General features: G+C 45.4%; 1 protein-coding gene across 1 annotated transcript; it reads left to right on the top strand.

Annotated features, from left to right (window-relative positions):
* The first annotated feature begins 4,816 nt into the window (after positions 1 to 4,816).
* On the top strand, positions 4,817 to 13,332 carry MREG (melanoregulin). The gene is made up of 5 exons (XM_056864689.1): positions 4,817 to 4,893; positions 7,636 to 7,795; positions 9,364 to 9,454; positions 9,734 to 9,900; positions 13,126 to 13,332. The coding sequence occupies exons 1-5, from the start codon at positions 4,817 to 4,819 to the stop codon at positions 13,330 to 13,332; spliced, it is 702 nt and encodes a 233-aa protein (XP_056720667.1).
* The last annotated feature ends 397 nt before the right edge of the window (positions 13,333 to 13,729 follow it).

Raw genomic sequence — 13,729 nt, forward strand, 5'->3', positions numbered from 1 at the left:
GCTAGGTATTGGGTGGGGGGGCTAGAGAAATGAAGACCGACATGAAACATGAGTACTTTAAGGTAAGTGCAATATTCTGGAGACGTGACCTAAAGACCTGATTTCCTAGATCGACGTGTGGGCAAAGGCAGTATTCGGGTGGCAGGAAAGGTGAGTGCCGAAGGCTGACTTGGGCTCCCAGCTGGAGAGAGCTCCTCTAGCACTGGAGCTGCTTGCTATGGAGACCCTTACCAGGTGCAGGGCTTTTCCCATGACGTGGATGGGGGAAACCACAACAAGGGCATTCTTCCTTTTAATCTGCCAAGAGGTATGCGAGCCCCCCCCGCCGGCACCTGGGCAGGAGCCATTTTATTTAGCTTGGCCTTTGGGAATGGAGCTTCATAGAAAACTGTCTCTGATTCTTGTTGACCTAGGCTCCCAAAGCATTCCTCTTTAAATTCAGATCGCTCCTGTGATCCTCCAGTGGGTAAGTGAGAATGTTTTAGAAGAAGTGGTAGGGAGTTGTGTTGGGTTGAATTGGATTTGGAGTCTCACAGTGGACCAGGGACCTGCAACTATTGTTTACTGGAGGCATTTCAACACCAGTTTGGGGGGGGGGGGCAGATGGAACAAATATTCAGCCATGGGTTTGAGCCACTTTGGATGCATGACTTCCTCCAGAGCTGGGCTTGTTGCGCGTCTGCCAAATGTCAAGACCCAGCCTCGTTTTCAAGGGCTCTCGTCTTGGGCTCTGCCCGCTAGTTTCCCTTTGAATGAATCTTATTTATTGCATCTTGTGCATTGGGGTGGAGTGTTAAACAAGCCCCTCCCCCCCATATTTTTGGTGCAGAGGGCAGGGCTACAGTGCATTCAGACATGATGGTGGACCTCCAGAGTTGAGGATGAGGGGAAATGGGCTCACCTTCTTGAGAAGCTGCCTGGTGATGTTTGTACTTTTGGCTGGGGAGATTGACAGGAAGTCACCCCTTTTCTGTGAGAAAGTAGCGTTTTTTAAAAAACCTGCTGTTGCTCTCATTTAAAGCGCCTTGGAGATTTTGTAAGCTTCCCCCCATGGACTATGAAAAGGGGCTTGCAAACTTGGTGATTCTAAGAACTATTTTGTTGACCTGTGAAGTAGGGGGTGGACTTGCACCCTCTTCTTTAACAACAGCAGCAAAATCAATCCACTTGAATAACACATTTGCCTTCTGCCTTGAATCTTTGTAACATGAACCAATAAAAACTAATCAGAAACAAACCCAACACTCTGGTCTCTGTATGAATCTGGTGCTGCAGTTGCTCCTTTTCTTTCAGGGTTGTTGAGTTGCCCCCCAGCAAGGAAAGATCCATCATACCGACTCCAACCGGAGGCTCCATGCTGAGGAATGCTGGTTGACCCTCACTCCAGACACGGTCTTTCCAGAAGAGTTCCAGTTCTGCTACTGTTTATACAGTTTGATGGCGCTCTTCACAGCACAATTTGGAGTGCCTTTTCTCCCCCTCACATTCAGTCCATCAGACTTCCAGCTCTTTAGAGGTTTTCAAAGTGCTTCATTCTCTCTATTGTACCGCCTCCCCATATAGCAGCCCTGCAAGGTAGGCCGCTGTTCCCATCTTACAGATTGAACTTTCCAACGAGGTGGATTGATTCGGAGAACTGAGTTCAATTTCCCACTCCTCCACATGAGCAGCGGATGTTAATCTGGTGAACTGGGTTGGTTTCCCACGCCGATGCATGAAGACAGCTGGGTGACCTTGGGCTATTCGCTATTCTATTAGCTCTCTTAGCCCCACCTATCTCACAAGGTGTCTGTGTGGGGAGGGGAAGGGAAGGTGATTGTAAGCCGGCTTGATTCTGCCTTAAGTGGTAGAGAAAGTCAGCATATAAAAAACCATCTCCTCTCTAATAGCCAGCTGCCAACTGCTTGCAGGAGTGGTTTACTTGCATGAACAGAGTTTTTCCGGAGCTTGGTTGTTGCTGCAAATTCAGCACCTCTCGCCTCCTGTGGCTTGATTGTTCCCATAAGCACAAGTAGGACAGTGACCTGTTTTCGCGGAGAGAGAGAATTGCCTAGCATCACACTAGTTACACAGCAGAGGTACAGGCTGAAACAAAACAAGTGGAGATTATGATACTGTTCTATTAATGCTCCCCTTCTGCTGAAGCTAGGCATCTTTTTACTAGGCATGTTGTCTTGCCACTAGATTAAGAACATAAGAAAAGCCATGATGGATGAGACCAAGGCCCATCAAGTCCAGCAGTCTGTTCACATGGTGACCAACCAGGTGCTTCTAGGAAGCCCACAAGCATGACGACTGCAGCAGCATTAACCTGCCTGTGTTTTACAGCACCTAATATAATAGGCATGTTCCTCTGATCCTGGAAGGGAGGAGAATCCTATCCAGCCTTCCAAAGAAGATGTCTGTGTAACCCATGGAGCAGATGACCCCAGTAAAAGTCAGCAGCCCTAGGTTTGAGTATGCTGGTGCCTAGATCAAACCAACTGTTCAGCAGTGGTTAGGGTTGCCAGCTCCAGGTTAGGAAATACTGGGAGATTTTTTGGGGGAGGGGGGAGCCCAAGGAAGGCAGGATTTGGGAAGTGGATGGACTTCAATGAGATGTAATGCCACAGAGTCCACCTTCTAAAATGGCCATTTTCACCAGATGAACTGATCTGTCACCTGGAGCTCAGTTGTACTCCCAGGAGATCTCCAGCCACTACCTAGAGGCTGGCAACCCTAGCAGTGGTGCTGCTCACTAGGTGGCGTGGGGTCATGTCCCTGAGTGGAACTATCTTCATGGGGGGGGGTAAAAGGATAAATTAAATGGGTACATTTGTGCCATTCTGGGCTGCTGGAGGGGGGGCTATAAATGAAGGAAATTAAATAAATAAATGGAGTAAGTTTGACATGCCAAACCTTCAAATCTTGCTGGGGATAATAACTGCTTGTGAATGTGAAGATCCTCTGCAGTCATTGATGATCCTCCATGAATTTGTCTAATGCCCTTTCAAAGATGTCTAAATTTGTGGCCATCACTACATTCTGTGGCAGTAAATTCTTCATGTTCTTTTCTCATGATGTGGTGTAGTGGTTAAGAGCGGTGGTTTGGAGTGGTGGATTCTGATCTGGAGAACCGGGTTTGATTCCCCACTCCACATGAGCGGCGGAGGCTAATCTGGTGAACTGCGTTGGTTACCCCACTCCTACACATGACGTTTAACACAACCAGAACTGTACACTATTCTGAATGTGACTGCCAACGCTGACCCCATCAGCATATTGTAAAGTTAAGATTTTTGCCTCCGTGTGCATCCCCTTACATTTAAACTGAATTTCATTTGTCATATTGCCACCCACTCGCCAGTTTAAAAAGTTCCCCTTGCAGTCTGCTTTGGTTTACGCCATCTTGTAATCCATCTTGAATTCTCTTGAATACTAATAATTTACAAGCTTGCCCATTTCACTGATCAGCTCCAATTCCAAGTCACTGTGGAAAAATTAAACAGCACTTCTTCCAAAATTTAATCCCTGTGTGATCCCTGTGGGATCAGTAATGCCTATAATCGTCATTATTATTGGAAATGTATGCTTTTATATTTAGTCCGCATACTCACACTTATAAAGATGCTAAGCCCAGGGTATAAGGGTTAGCATCTAGCACAATACCCTATTCTGCACACATACATAATGGCAATACCCCATGTATAAGGGGTCAAGTATTGTTCTTTGGTTCCTATTCATTCCTGTGTGATCACTAAGTTAGCATGAGTCTGGCAGACACCATGATGAGCTGCCAGAACAGCAGATTCTAGTCGTGCCTGGTACAGATTGCCCCCAGGAAGGGACCCACTAGTGATTGAAGCTACCAAGGGCGTAGTTTCAATCCTACTGGAGGCTCAGGTTGTAACGCCTACGGTTGGTTCTCTAATTGGATATGCTAATCCAAATGTATCCGTTACTGGATCCTTGTGTCTCTACGCACGATGTAACACCCCTAACCAGAGGTTGTAAACATTGTTGCAATCCTTTGTTCGGCGTGTGAGTTGTCCTGCGCATTGGGGCAACTCTCACCCGGTATGTACATTGGGCCTAATAAACAAACTGCTTTAAACTATCAACCTCCTGCTGGGTTCTTGGCATTGGGGATGGACACAATAACACAGGCACACTTCAGATCCCTGCTGCTTATTCCTCTCAGTTGCAAAAACTGCCCACCTGCACCTACTCTCGCCTTCCTGCCAGCAACTGGCTCTAATCCACATCAGAATCCACCCCGTGGCTGCTACGTTTCCTCTGGAGTCTTTGGTGGGGCAGTTTGCCAAAAGCTTTTTGAAAGTCCAAGAATACAGGATTGCCCCGGCTTGGGCGCTTGTGAAGTCCCTTTGACTAAGCCATGCTAATGCTTCCCCAGTAGGGCTCAGTTCTCAGTATGCATAATCATTCTGTCCTTAATCGTTTTGTTCCCCCAGTTGACCCTGGCAGTAATTCATGACTGCTTCATTTTGAGGCCTATTTCTTGTGGAAGAGATGGGAAACAAACCCGGTTTTCATTCCATAGGAACGCCAAAAGTCATCCTCTTGGTTCTTGGTCAAGGCCTTGAGCTATGACGGCAAGGCAGGACCTCACATGACTGCTGCTTATGACTTGTTGATATATTTGCAAAGAATGTTAACCTCCTGGGACTTTCTTCAAGAGTACTCAGTCTGCCACACAGGATAACATCTGCCCCATTGTGTGCCCTCCTCTTCTGTTGCTTTTATTTTGATTACTTTAAAAAAAAAACATGTTGGCCTTAATTCTGTCTTAACTCTTGCAAGAGAGGAAGCGAGCAAGATGGATTTCTGGTACAAAGTTTGCTGTTGCTGTTGCCATAGAGAAGAAGAACTGGAGAAGAATCCATTGATCATTGGGTATTTATTACAAACTAGCAACCGTCTGGATTTGAAAATGTTAAAACCTGCTAATGGAATATGTGGGACCTGTAACAAGATGTCATTTCCCCCTCCTTGAAAGTGTGGGGAAGGTGGAGGACGTACGTTTGAGACTTGGGAGGTGGAGAGAACTGGGGTGGGGAGATTTTTCAAGAGATTTTGGATGAGATTTGCAAGAGATTTTGGCTTTGTAAAATCCTGTTTCCTTGCGCAGCACTTTCAAAATTGCTTCACGCCCTTTCTGCTTGCCTTCAGAGTCCTGTTGAAAGCAGGGCTGCCCCTGTTGTAGAGCTTTCTTTAACTTTTAGTTGGTTTGATTGATAGATCAGTCAACAGAAATTGCAGCTCATTGGTCTGGGAGCCGGTTGAGTTGCAAGTCAACATGGTGAGAGCCAGTGTGGTAGAGAGCCAATGTGGTGTAGTGGCTAGGAGCAGTGGACTTTAATCTGGAGAACTGGGTTTGATTCCCCACTCCTCCACATGAAGCCTGCTGGGTGGCCTGGGGCTAGTCACAGTTCTCTCTGAACTCTCTCAACCCCAACTACCTCACAAGGTGCCTGTTGTGGGGAGAGGAAAGGAAGGAGATTGTAAGTTGGTTTGATTCTCCTTAAAAGGAACAGAAAGTCGGCATATAAAAACCAGCTCTTCATTTTCAAGTGAATCCCACCACTCTTGGAAGATTGCTGAGGCAGTTTGGGTTGTGGTATGTTCCCACAACAGGAATTGAAAAAAGAAATATTAAAAGCAGACTTTCCTCTGAACGTGTAGAGTAATACTTCAGAGGTGGAACATGGCTTGCATGCCCAAGGCTCCAGGATAAATGTTGGGCATCTTGAGTGAAAAGATAGGGATGAATCTCTGATTGAAACCTGGGAGTCAGAATAGAAAATACTGTGTCGGACAAGCCAACGGTTCTCACTTGAGGCTGGGGTACTCCTGGAAGGATTGCTGCTTCCTGAGCCATCTCTATTGTCATGGTGAGTTAAATATCACAGGGGTGATTAAAATACTGGCAGGGGTGGAGCAGGATTAAAAAACCCCACTATCTTCCAGCCCCAACTCATTATCTGCGGGACCATCTAAAAGCTGAGTTGTTACAGACAAGCTAAACGATATTTGAGCTATCTGAGTCTGTGGGTAGGGGCTTACGAAACTAAAGGCTCTTTCATTTTAAAAAAATCAGTTCCCCGCACAGAGAAAACTTGCATGTCAGGGAGAAGGCTAGGTTAGAACAGGCTTCTCCGTGGCAGGCTATTTTCCTCCCCGTGCGCATAGAGAGCACGTGAGCCTTCTGCAGTCTGAATGGGTATAACCCTGATACAGGTTTACCACCTCCATAGGGTGGCCAACCTCCAGGTACTGGGCAACCCAAAATAACAACAGCAAAGGGCTCAAGCAAATTTTATTGGAAGTTATCAAATCACTGTGCATATAACCGACGCACATCAAAGGACACCCTAAGAAAGAAAGAAAATGCAATAACAATAAACCATCTAACCCCTAGATTGTCGAGGACTCAAAATAATACTGTAAACAGCAGTGTCCAAAAAAACCGCCAACGTAGTCTTTCGGCAGTCTTGCGCAGACGAAGTCTCCAACTTGGGGCAGTCAGGAAAAACGCTGCAGTCCTGCACAAAGGCGTAGCGCAAGGCAGACCTGCGCGGATGGAAGCACCAACTTGGGGCAGTCAGGGTGAACGCCGCAGTCCTGCGCAGAAGCGTTGCGCAATGGCACAGATGTAAACCAACGGACAAGTAAGGCACTGATGGAATCAATCAGGCAGGGAAGACGTATTGCCTATCGTGTTTCTCAGCCGAGACAACATGACAAAAAGTCCATGGGGTAGATGGAGGATCAGGGGAATCCAGGAAGGAACGTGTTCTCTAGATTTATATCAACACGTTTCGCGTTCTGGCTTCATCAGCCTAAAAATTGTGGTGTGCAAATACAAATAATCAATAGTGCATATTAAATCAATATACAATTAGTATACAAAAAACATGCAAGATAACAATTTAGTTACATTAGATTAGATTTAAAAACATGTCAGAATACTAGCCACCATATCTATAGTTAAATTTACTTACCTATATAATGATGCATAAGAATTTTTTAAGGACATAATAGACCCATACACCGACCTCTGTGTAAACCACTTAGTCCACTTCTTGTTTTCAGGTCAACCTCCAGGTACTAGCTGAAGATCTCCTGCTATTACAACTGATCTCCAGGCGACAGAGATCAGTTCATCTGGAGAAACATGGCCACTTTGGCAATTGGACTCTATGGCATTGAAGTCCCTAACCCTCCCCAAACCCCTCCCTCCTCAGACTCCGCCCCAAAAACCTCCCGCCAGTGGCAAAGAGGAACCTGGCAATCCTACACCTCCATGAGAGCCAGCATGGTATAGTGATTTATGTGTCAGACTAGGATCTGGGAGAGCCAGGTTGGAATCCCCACCCTGCCATGGAGGCTGGCTGGGTGACCCTGGGCCATTCACACACACTCAGTCTAACCTTCCTCACAGGGTTGTTGAGAGAATAACATGGATGAGAGGGCAAGTACATAAGCTGCTTCAGGTTGCTACTGGGGAGAAAGACGGTGTATTAATGAAGTAAATAAATAAATAAATAAATTAGAACTAGGCCTGAGTCTGGAGTCCCCCAGTTTAGAGGAATCACTGCTAAGCTGATTTGACATCCTTTCGATGTTTTGCTCTAGGGACACCCTTCAGTATATCAACAAGCTGCAGAAAAGGCGGCGCTCAGAGGCAGTCAACCTGTGGAGTGAGCCTGCCGACAGCACCCACATGGAACGGGATGATGACCACGAGCTCTACACGCTGCTGCAGAAGAGGTCCAAAATGCACCGGGGATCAGAGGTTGGTAACCGCTTTTGCTCCATGCTAGCAAGATCTCATTTGGAACATGCTTCTCCCAAGCATCCCGGATTTTGAGGCTGGTGCTTGCTGTCGGCCACAAAGCTGTAGGCCTATGTCGCATGAAGAGTTCATTCCAGGCAGAAAACTAGCTGGATCCCTGAAAGGGTTCTAGCCTAGTATTTCCCTGGAATGGTAGTTTGTACGTGCAAGGAATTGGTTTTTATGGTGGAGTATGCACCCATCCAGAGTTATTGCCTCTCAGCGAGAATTAAGGGGTGGGAGAGGTTGTGTCCATGAGTACCCTTTGCAGGGTCTCAAGAGTGGTGGCACCCTTAAATATTCTCCAGTTAAAAGGACCAGGCAGCAGGTGATGTGAAAGACCTCAAATTGAGACCCTGGAGAGCTGCTGCCAGTCTGACTAGACAATATTGACCTTGATGGACCAAGGGTCTGACTCTGTATAAGTCCTATGAGAAAAGGTTGAAGGAGCTGGGTATGTTTAGCCTGAAGAGGAGAAGACAGAGAAGACGGAGAGGTGATATGATAACCATCTTCAAGTACTTGAAGGGCTGTCATATAGAGGAGGGTGCTGAGTCGTCTTCTGTTGCCCGAGAAGGTTGGACCAGAACCAACGGGTTGAAATTAAATCACAAGCGTTTCTGCCTAGACATTAGGAAGAATTTTCTAACAGTTAGAGTGGTTCCTCAGTGGAACAGGCTTCCTCTGTCAGCAATGTTGATTCTGTGACCTTAGGGAGATCATGAGAGGGAGGGCATCTTGGCCATCTTCTGGGCATGGAGTAGGAGTCACTGGGTGTGTGTGGGGGGGAGGTAGTTGTGAATTTCCTGCATTGTGCAGGGGGTTGGACTAGATGACCCTGGTGGTCCCTTCCAACTCTATGATTCTATGATTTATTATTCATCTGAATAACAGGCTTCAGTCCAAAGCAGAAGCAACCACTTTTAGTCCAGCATAAGATTATATACTTGCCAAGATGTCAATCATTACAAATGTCATGTTCGCCTCCTCTTTACAGCATTCTTTCTCCACCTTAGACATACAAAGTCATGTTAAACCCACATCACATCTTTCCATATGACCCATGATTAGAAAATGGATGTGATTTTGCCTTTTGGGCGGGCAATGCTAACGAAGCAATGTCTCTATACTTTGGCCTTGGCCAAGTTAGCAACCTAATCTACATTTACTGAGACAATGAATGCCCAGAGGAGTTCTGTGGGAGATGGGTATTCATCATTCTTTCTTATCTCCTGTTTCTTTTTGCGGTTACTTTGCAGCCAGCTACTATATACCAAAAAGTCTTTCATCCATTAGCTCACGGTTTTGTGGCTGCCTTTTAGCTCAGTCTAGCAAAAGCATTTTCATTTCTTTAGTTCATTTTCTCATTAACCCTTTGGTCAGGCCTACAGCTGGAGTAATCATCATGTGTTTAATTTGTATGGTAGACACTCTCCATACTCTCTGCATTATGATGAAGATGTTTTGCTGGTCATCAAATCTGGATGGTTCAAGGGTTTTTAAAAAACAATCTCTCATTCTCACAACAGGGCTACCGACGATTGAGTTTTGATATCAGTGCCCATCGACAGATCCGTCGGAAGGTGAAGGACCGGTGGAAGCAAGTCCTGGAAGCTTTAGGTATGATGTTCTTGTGTTGTGGATCCAGAATGTCCAACACAGGTTCAGTAGAGCAGTGATACTCCCTCAGTGGCTTGGGAGCCACATGCCTCCTCTGAGAACTGTTCACCAATGTGACACCTACTCCAGGTTTCAGGAAAGGGGCAAGACCTAATGGAGGTTGTAATTGGCAGGTGGTTCGCACCTTGAAACAGTACCAGGGCACCAGGCTACACAGTTACCCACTCATGTGATAAATTGATTCTTGCATTGGTATGAAACATGACCTTCCTCATTCAGGATTCAAAGCTGAAGCAGATGGGCTTCTGGCCATCACCTCCAGCACCTCCTACGAATCCCTTCGTAACCCCCAGGAAGCCCGCAGGCTCCACAACGCCTTGGCTGAGCAGACTACGATTTTTGATCGTCACCGAGGGGGCCCACCTGAGAGATACCTCTTTGTCCTGGTGAGTGGGAATGGGCTGTGGGAGAAACACTCCTGTGGGTGGGGGTAGTGTCCCCAGTGCATACATAACACTGTGGACATGGCCATGGCTTAGAAGCAGCTGTAGAGGTTTATAGCAGCAACTGAGTTTCTGAGAGCCAGCGTGGTGTAGTGGTTAAGAGCGGTGGAGTGGTTAAGAGCGGTGGACTCTAATCTGGTGAACCAGGTTGGTTTCCCCACTCCTCCACATGAGCGGCGTACTCTAATCTGGTGAACTGGGTTGGTTTCCCCACTCCTACACATGAAGCCAGCTGGGTGACCTTCGCTAGTCACAGTTCTCTCCAAACTCTCTCAGCCCCACCTACCTCACAAAATGTCTGTTGTGGGGAGAGGAAAGGAAGGAGATTGTTAACCGGTTTGATTCTCCTTAAAAGGTAGAGAAAGTTGGCATATAAAAACCAACTCTTCTTCTCCAGGTAATGTGTAAATGGGGATTTGAGGGAGGGGCTCAGTGGTAGAGCATGCAAAAGGTCCCAGGTTCAATCCCTGGCATCTCCAGTTAAAAGGACCAGGCAGTAGGTGATGTGAAAGACCTCAACCTGAGACCCTGGAGAGCTGCTGCCAGTCTGACTAGACAATATTGACCTTTTTAAAAAATATATTTTTATTATTTTCCAAAATTATTAATAAAAGGTTTAACAGTAACATATATTGAATAAAAAAGAAAAATTGACTTCCCCTGCTTCTTCCTCCATCCTGTAATAGACTTGTAATCTCTTTTGCATAAATTTCTAACCCTAATACCATTGTTAATAATCATTAATCATTAATAACTTAATTATTATATTTTCTATAACAAAACCAAAAAGAGAAGAAAGAAAAGAGTTTAATTAATAACATCACATAAGGAGAAAAAAGAATAAAAAAAAATTAAAAAAGGAAGAAAAATATTAAATCTTCCTAGTAAAAGATGGATTAGTATGGTAAGAAGCGTATAATTATTTCTAGTGAAAATTAGTTAATTTTAAATCCTTCATTTCTCCCTAACACTCATTTATTGCATGACATTTCTAGTAAATTAATATTTTATGTAATTCCATTTCCATTATAACCAATCCATTTAGTCAGTTACTTGTCAATATTAACCAGCAGGAAAAAACCAGACTCTTTTAAATTAGTCTCTTTATCCTGAATTTCCAGCGTTTCTGTCTTTTCCACATTTGAAGTAGTTGACGCAAGGCATCTTTGGAGATTGTTGGTAAATTCTTTTCTACAGATGGAGCATAGTAGATCCATGTTGCATTGTCTTCCATCCCAAATTTAAAGAGGGGAATCCTGACCGACCCAGTTTTTTCTGTTCCTCAAATCCTCCAAGCCGCTGTTGTAAAATCCATCAGATATATCCAGGTAACACATGTCAAAATAGGTCACTTTAAGAAGATCATCAAACAAATCCAGATGGTGAAAATGAAACTCAGACTCTTTCCAGTCCATTATTATCCAGTGAGTTGCTGCACTCTTGTCAGCCAGAAAGTCTTTTGGTACTGCCTCTGATCTCATTGAGGTGAATGAGGCTTTTATTTCTTTGGTTTCTTCTAAAATAATGTCCAGTTTCTGAATAAGACCTTGAAATGAAGTGTTCATCAAATCCATGAATTGTTCCATCTGTTGAGTCATATTTGCCATGAATGCCATGATTGCACCTCCAAACCTTCCTGTTAAAGTTCAGTTAGTGAAATCCAGGCAGATTCAAGATGAGTAACAGGGAGGTACTACAGGAATTAAAGTCATAAACCTTCTTTGTAGTCAGAGGTTTAGGAATCATTTACTGGTTACACACTGATATCAGGCTTCCGATTCCAAGTTCTCTGACTTTCTCGCGATGCTAGCTGTTGCCAGGAAGGACGTAGCAGGAAGTTTTTATTTAATTAAAAAGACTGCCCTTGAGTTGGGGGAGGGATCTCCACCCCTCCCTCCCCTTAATACGTAATAGTTCCTGATTGGCAATTAAAGCGTCTTTCAAAAATCTTAGCTGTTATGTTTTCCCACTGATCAAGTTGATAAGGCTCCTGGCAAGTTATTGATGCTTTCTTGGTTTTAAAAAGTCATTTAAAGGTTGAGTGGGGAGAGACAGATTCAACAGATAAGCATAAGAATTTCCTGGGACTTCCAGATCCAGGTAAAACAAAAGAGGTCTTTCAAACTTACTCAGATGTCAGAAGAGCAGGTATAGTTACTTATATAGTTGCCAGATGTAGATAGATAGGGGGGAGTGAAGCCAATTAAAATTCCAAAGAAGCGTCTTCGGCGATGTAGTACTCCTTAGCGGGCGGAACTGCTACTGGGTCTCCAAGTCGTAAATCTCAGAGATTCCAGGAGTTACCGCACAATGAGGCTGCAGGAGATTTCCTGTTACCCATTCCACTGTTTAGGAATCGGGGGGGGGGGGGCACGATAGCTCCCTTATTTACGACGTTCTTGGTTCCTCTTCCTGGAGCTCCGGGGGAGGCGGCTGCTCCACTCCGCTACCCTAGCGGAAGTCTCTAGACAATATTGACCTTGATGGACCAAGGGTCTGACTCCGTATAAGGCAGCTTCATGTGTGGTCCATGTATCTCCAGTGTGGTCAGTCTTCTGCTAGTTGACCTCATCAGCCTATCAGTGGGCCTTATTAACTCTTTAATCCCTGGGAAATCTTTGAACCTATGGCCCTAAGGCTGTGGGTCATAATGTAGACGTGTGTTGGGAAACGTTCGAGTCACTGCTGCACCATCCCATCACCACCAAATAAATGAACAGTACAAGTTAGCATTTAAAATAGCAAGAGTCCAGTAGCACCTTAAAGACTAATAACATTTCTGGCAGGGTATGAGCTTTCTGAAGAATCTGAAATATCTGAAGAAGTGAGCTGTGGCTCACAAAAGCTCATATTTTGCCAGAAATGTTGTTAAGTCTTTAAGGTGCTACTGGACTCTTGCTCTTTTCTACTGCTACAGATAGACTAACGCAGCTACCCATCGTGATCCAACCCATTTAAGGTGACCTCCCTGCTTCCTCCATTATTTCCACACAAGCCTTCCACAGGACCCTCTGAGGCGCAACGGCTGGGGCATCACATATTTATTGCCGGTGGGATTGGGAAGGATCCTGTTTGGCTTCTGTATGTGTGGTACCAAAGTGTCTCCACCAAATGTCTCCTTCTGTATTTACTTCCATTCCCCTCACCACCACCCTCCTCCCATCCCAGGACCGTCTCCTTCTCCTAGATGTGGGTGAAGACTTCCTGTCAGCTGCTCGACACTTCTACCCAGTGGAAGAGGAAGGTGAGGGTGGATCATCTGGCAATGAAGGGTTTTCTAGCCCAGATCCTGTCCTGGTCAAACTGAATAATGACGCTCAGGAAGAGGAGGAGGAAGAGGAAGATGATGAGTATGAGGTGGATGAAGCAGATTAGGAATGGGCTGGAGGAGGAGCCTGAAGAAAAAGCCGCACAGAGTTGAAGTCTGAAGGGAACAGCCCCGGACGTTGATGTCTTGGGCGCTCCAAAAGACTGGCGGATGGTCTAACGGCACCACAACAAATTATGGACCTCATGGAAACATGCCCCGCTCCTTTTCCTGCGCGCTGCTTTTTCATATTGTATCTTTTAATAAAATGATGCATTAGGTTAAGAGGAAGCAGCACAAATTTCTCACACTGCACAGTCTTCTGTGGGCTCCGAATGGGCTCTCTAAAGTCCACGTGTCTCAGGCTTCCAGTCACTAAGATGGGAGATGGGAAATCCATGCAGCTTTAAAAAAAATAAAATCTAGTGAGCAGCCTTCTGTGGTGGCTTGTAAACGTGGGAAAGG

Source organism: Euleptes europaea, chromosome 18 (assembly GCF_029931775.1).
Source record: "Euleptes europaea isolate rEulEur1 chromosome 18, rEulEur1.hap1, whole genome shotgun sequence".
In the NCBI taxonomy this organism is placed as follows: domain Eukaryota; kingdom Metazoa; phylum Chordata; class Lepidosauria; order Squamata; family Sphaerodactylidae; genus Euleptes; species Euleptes europaea.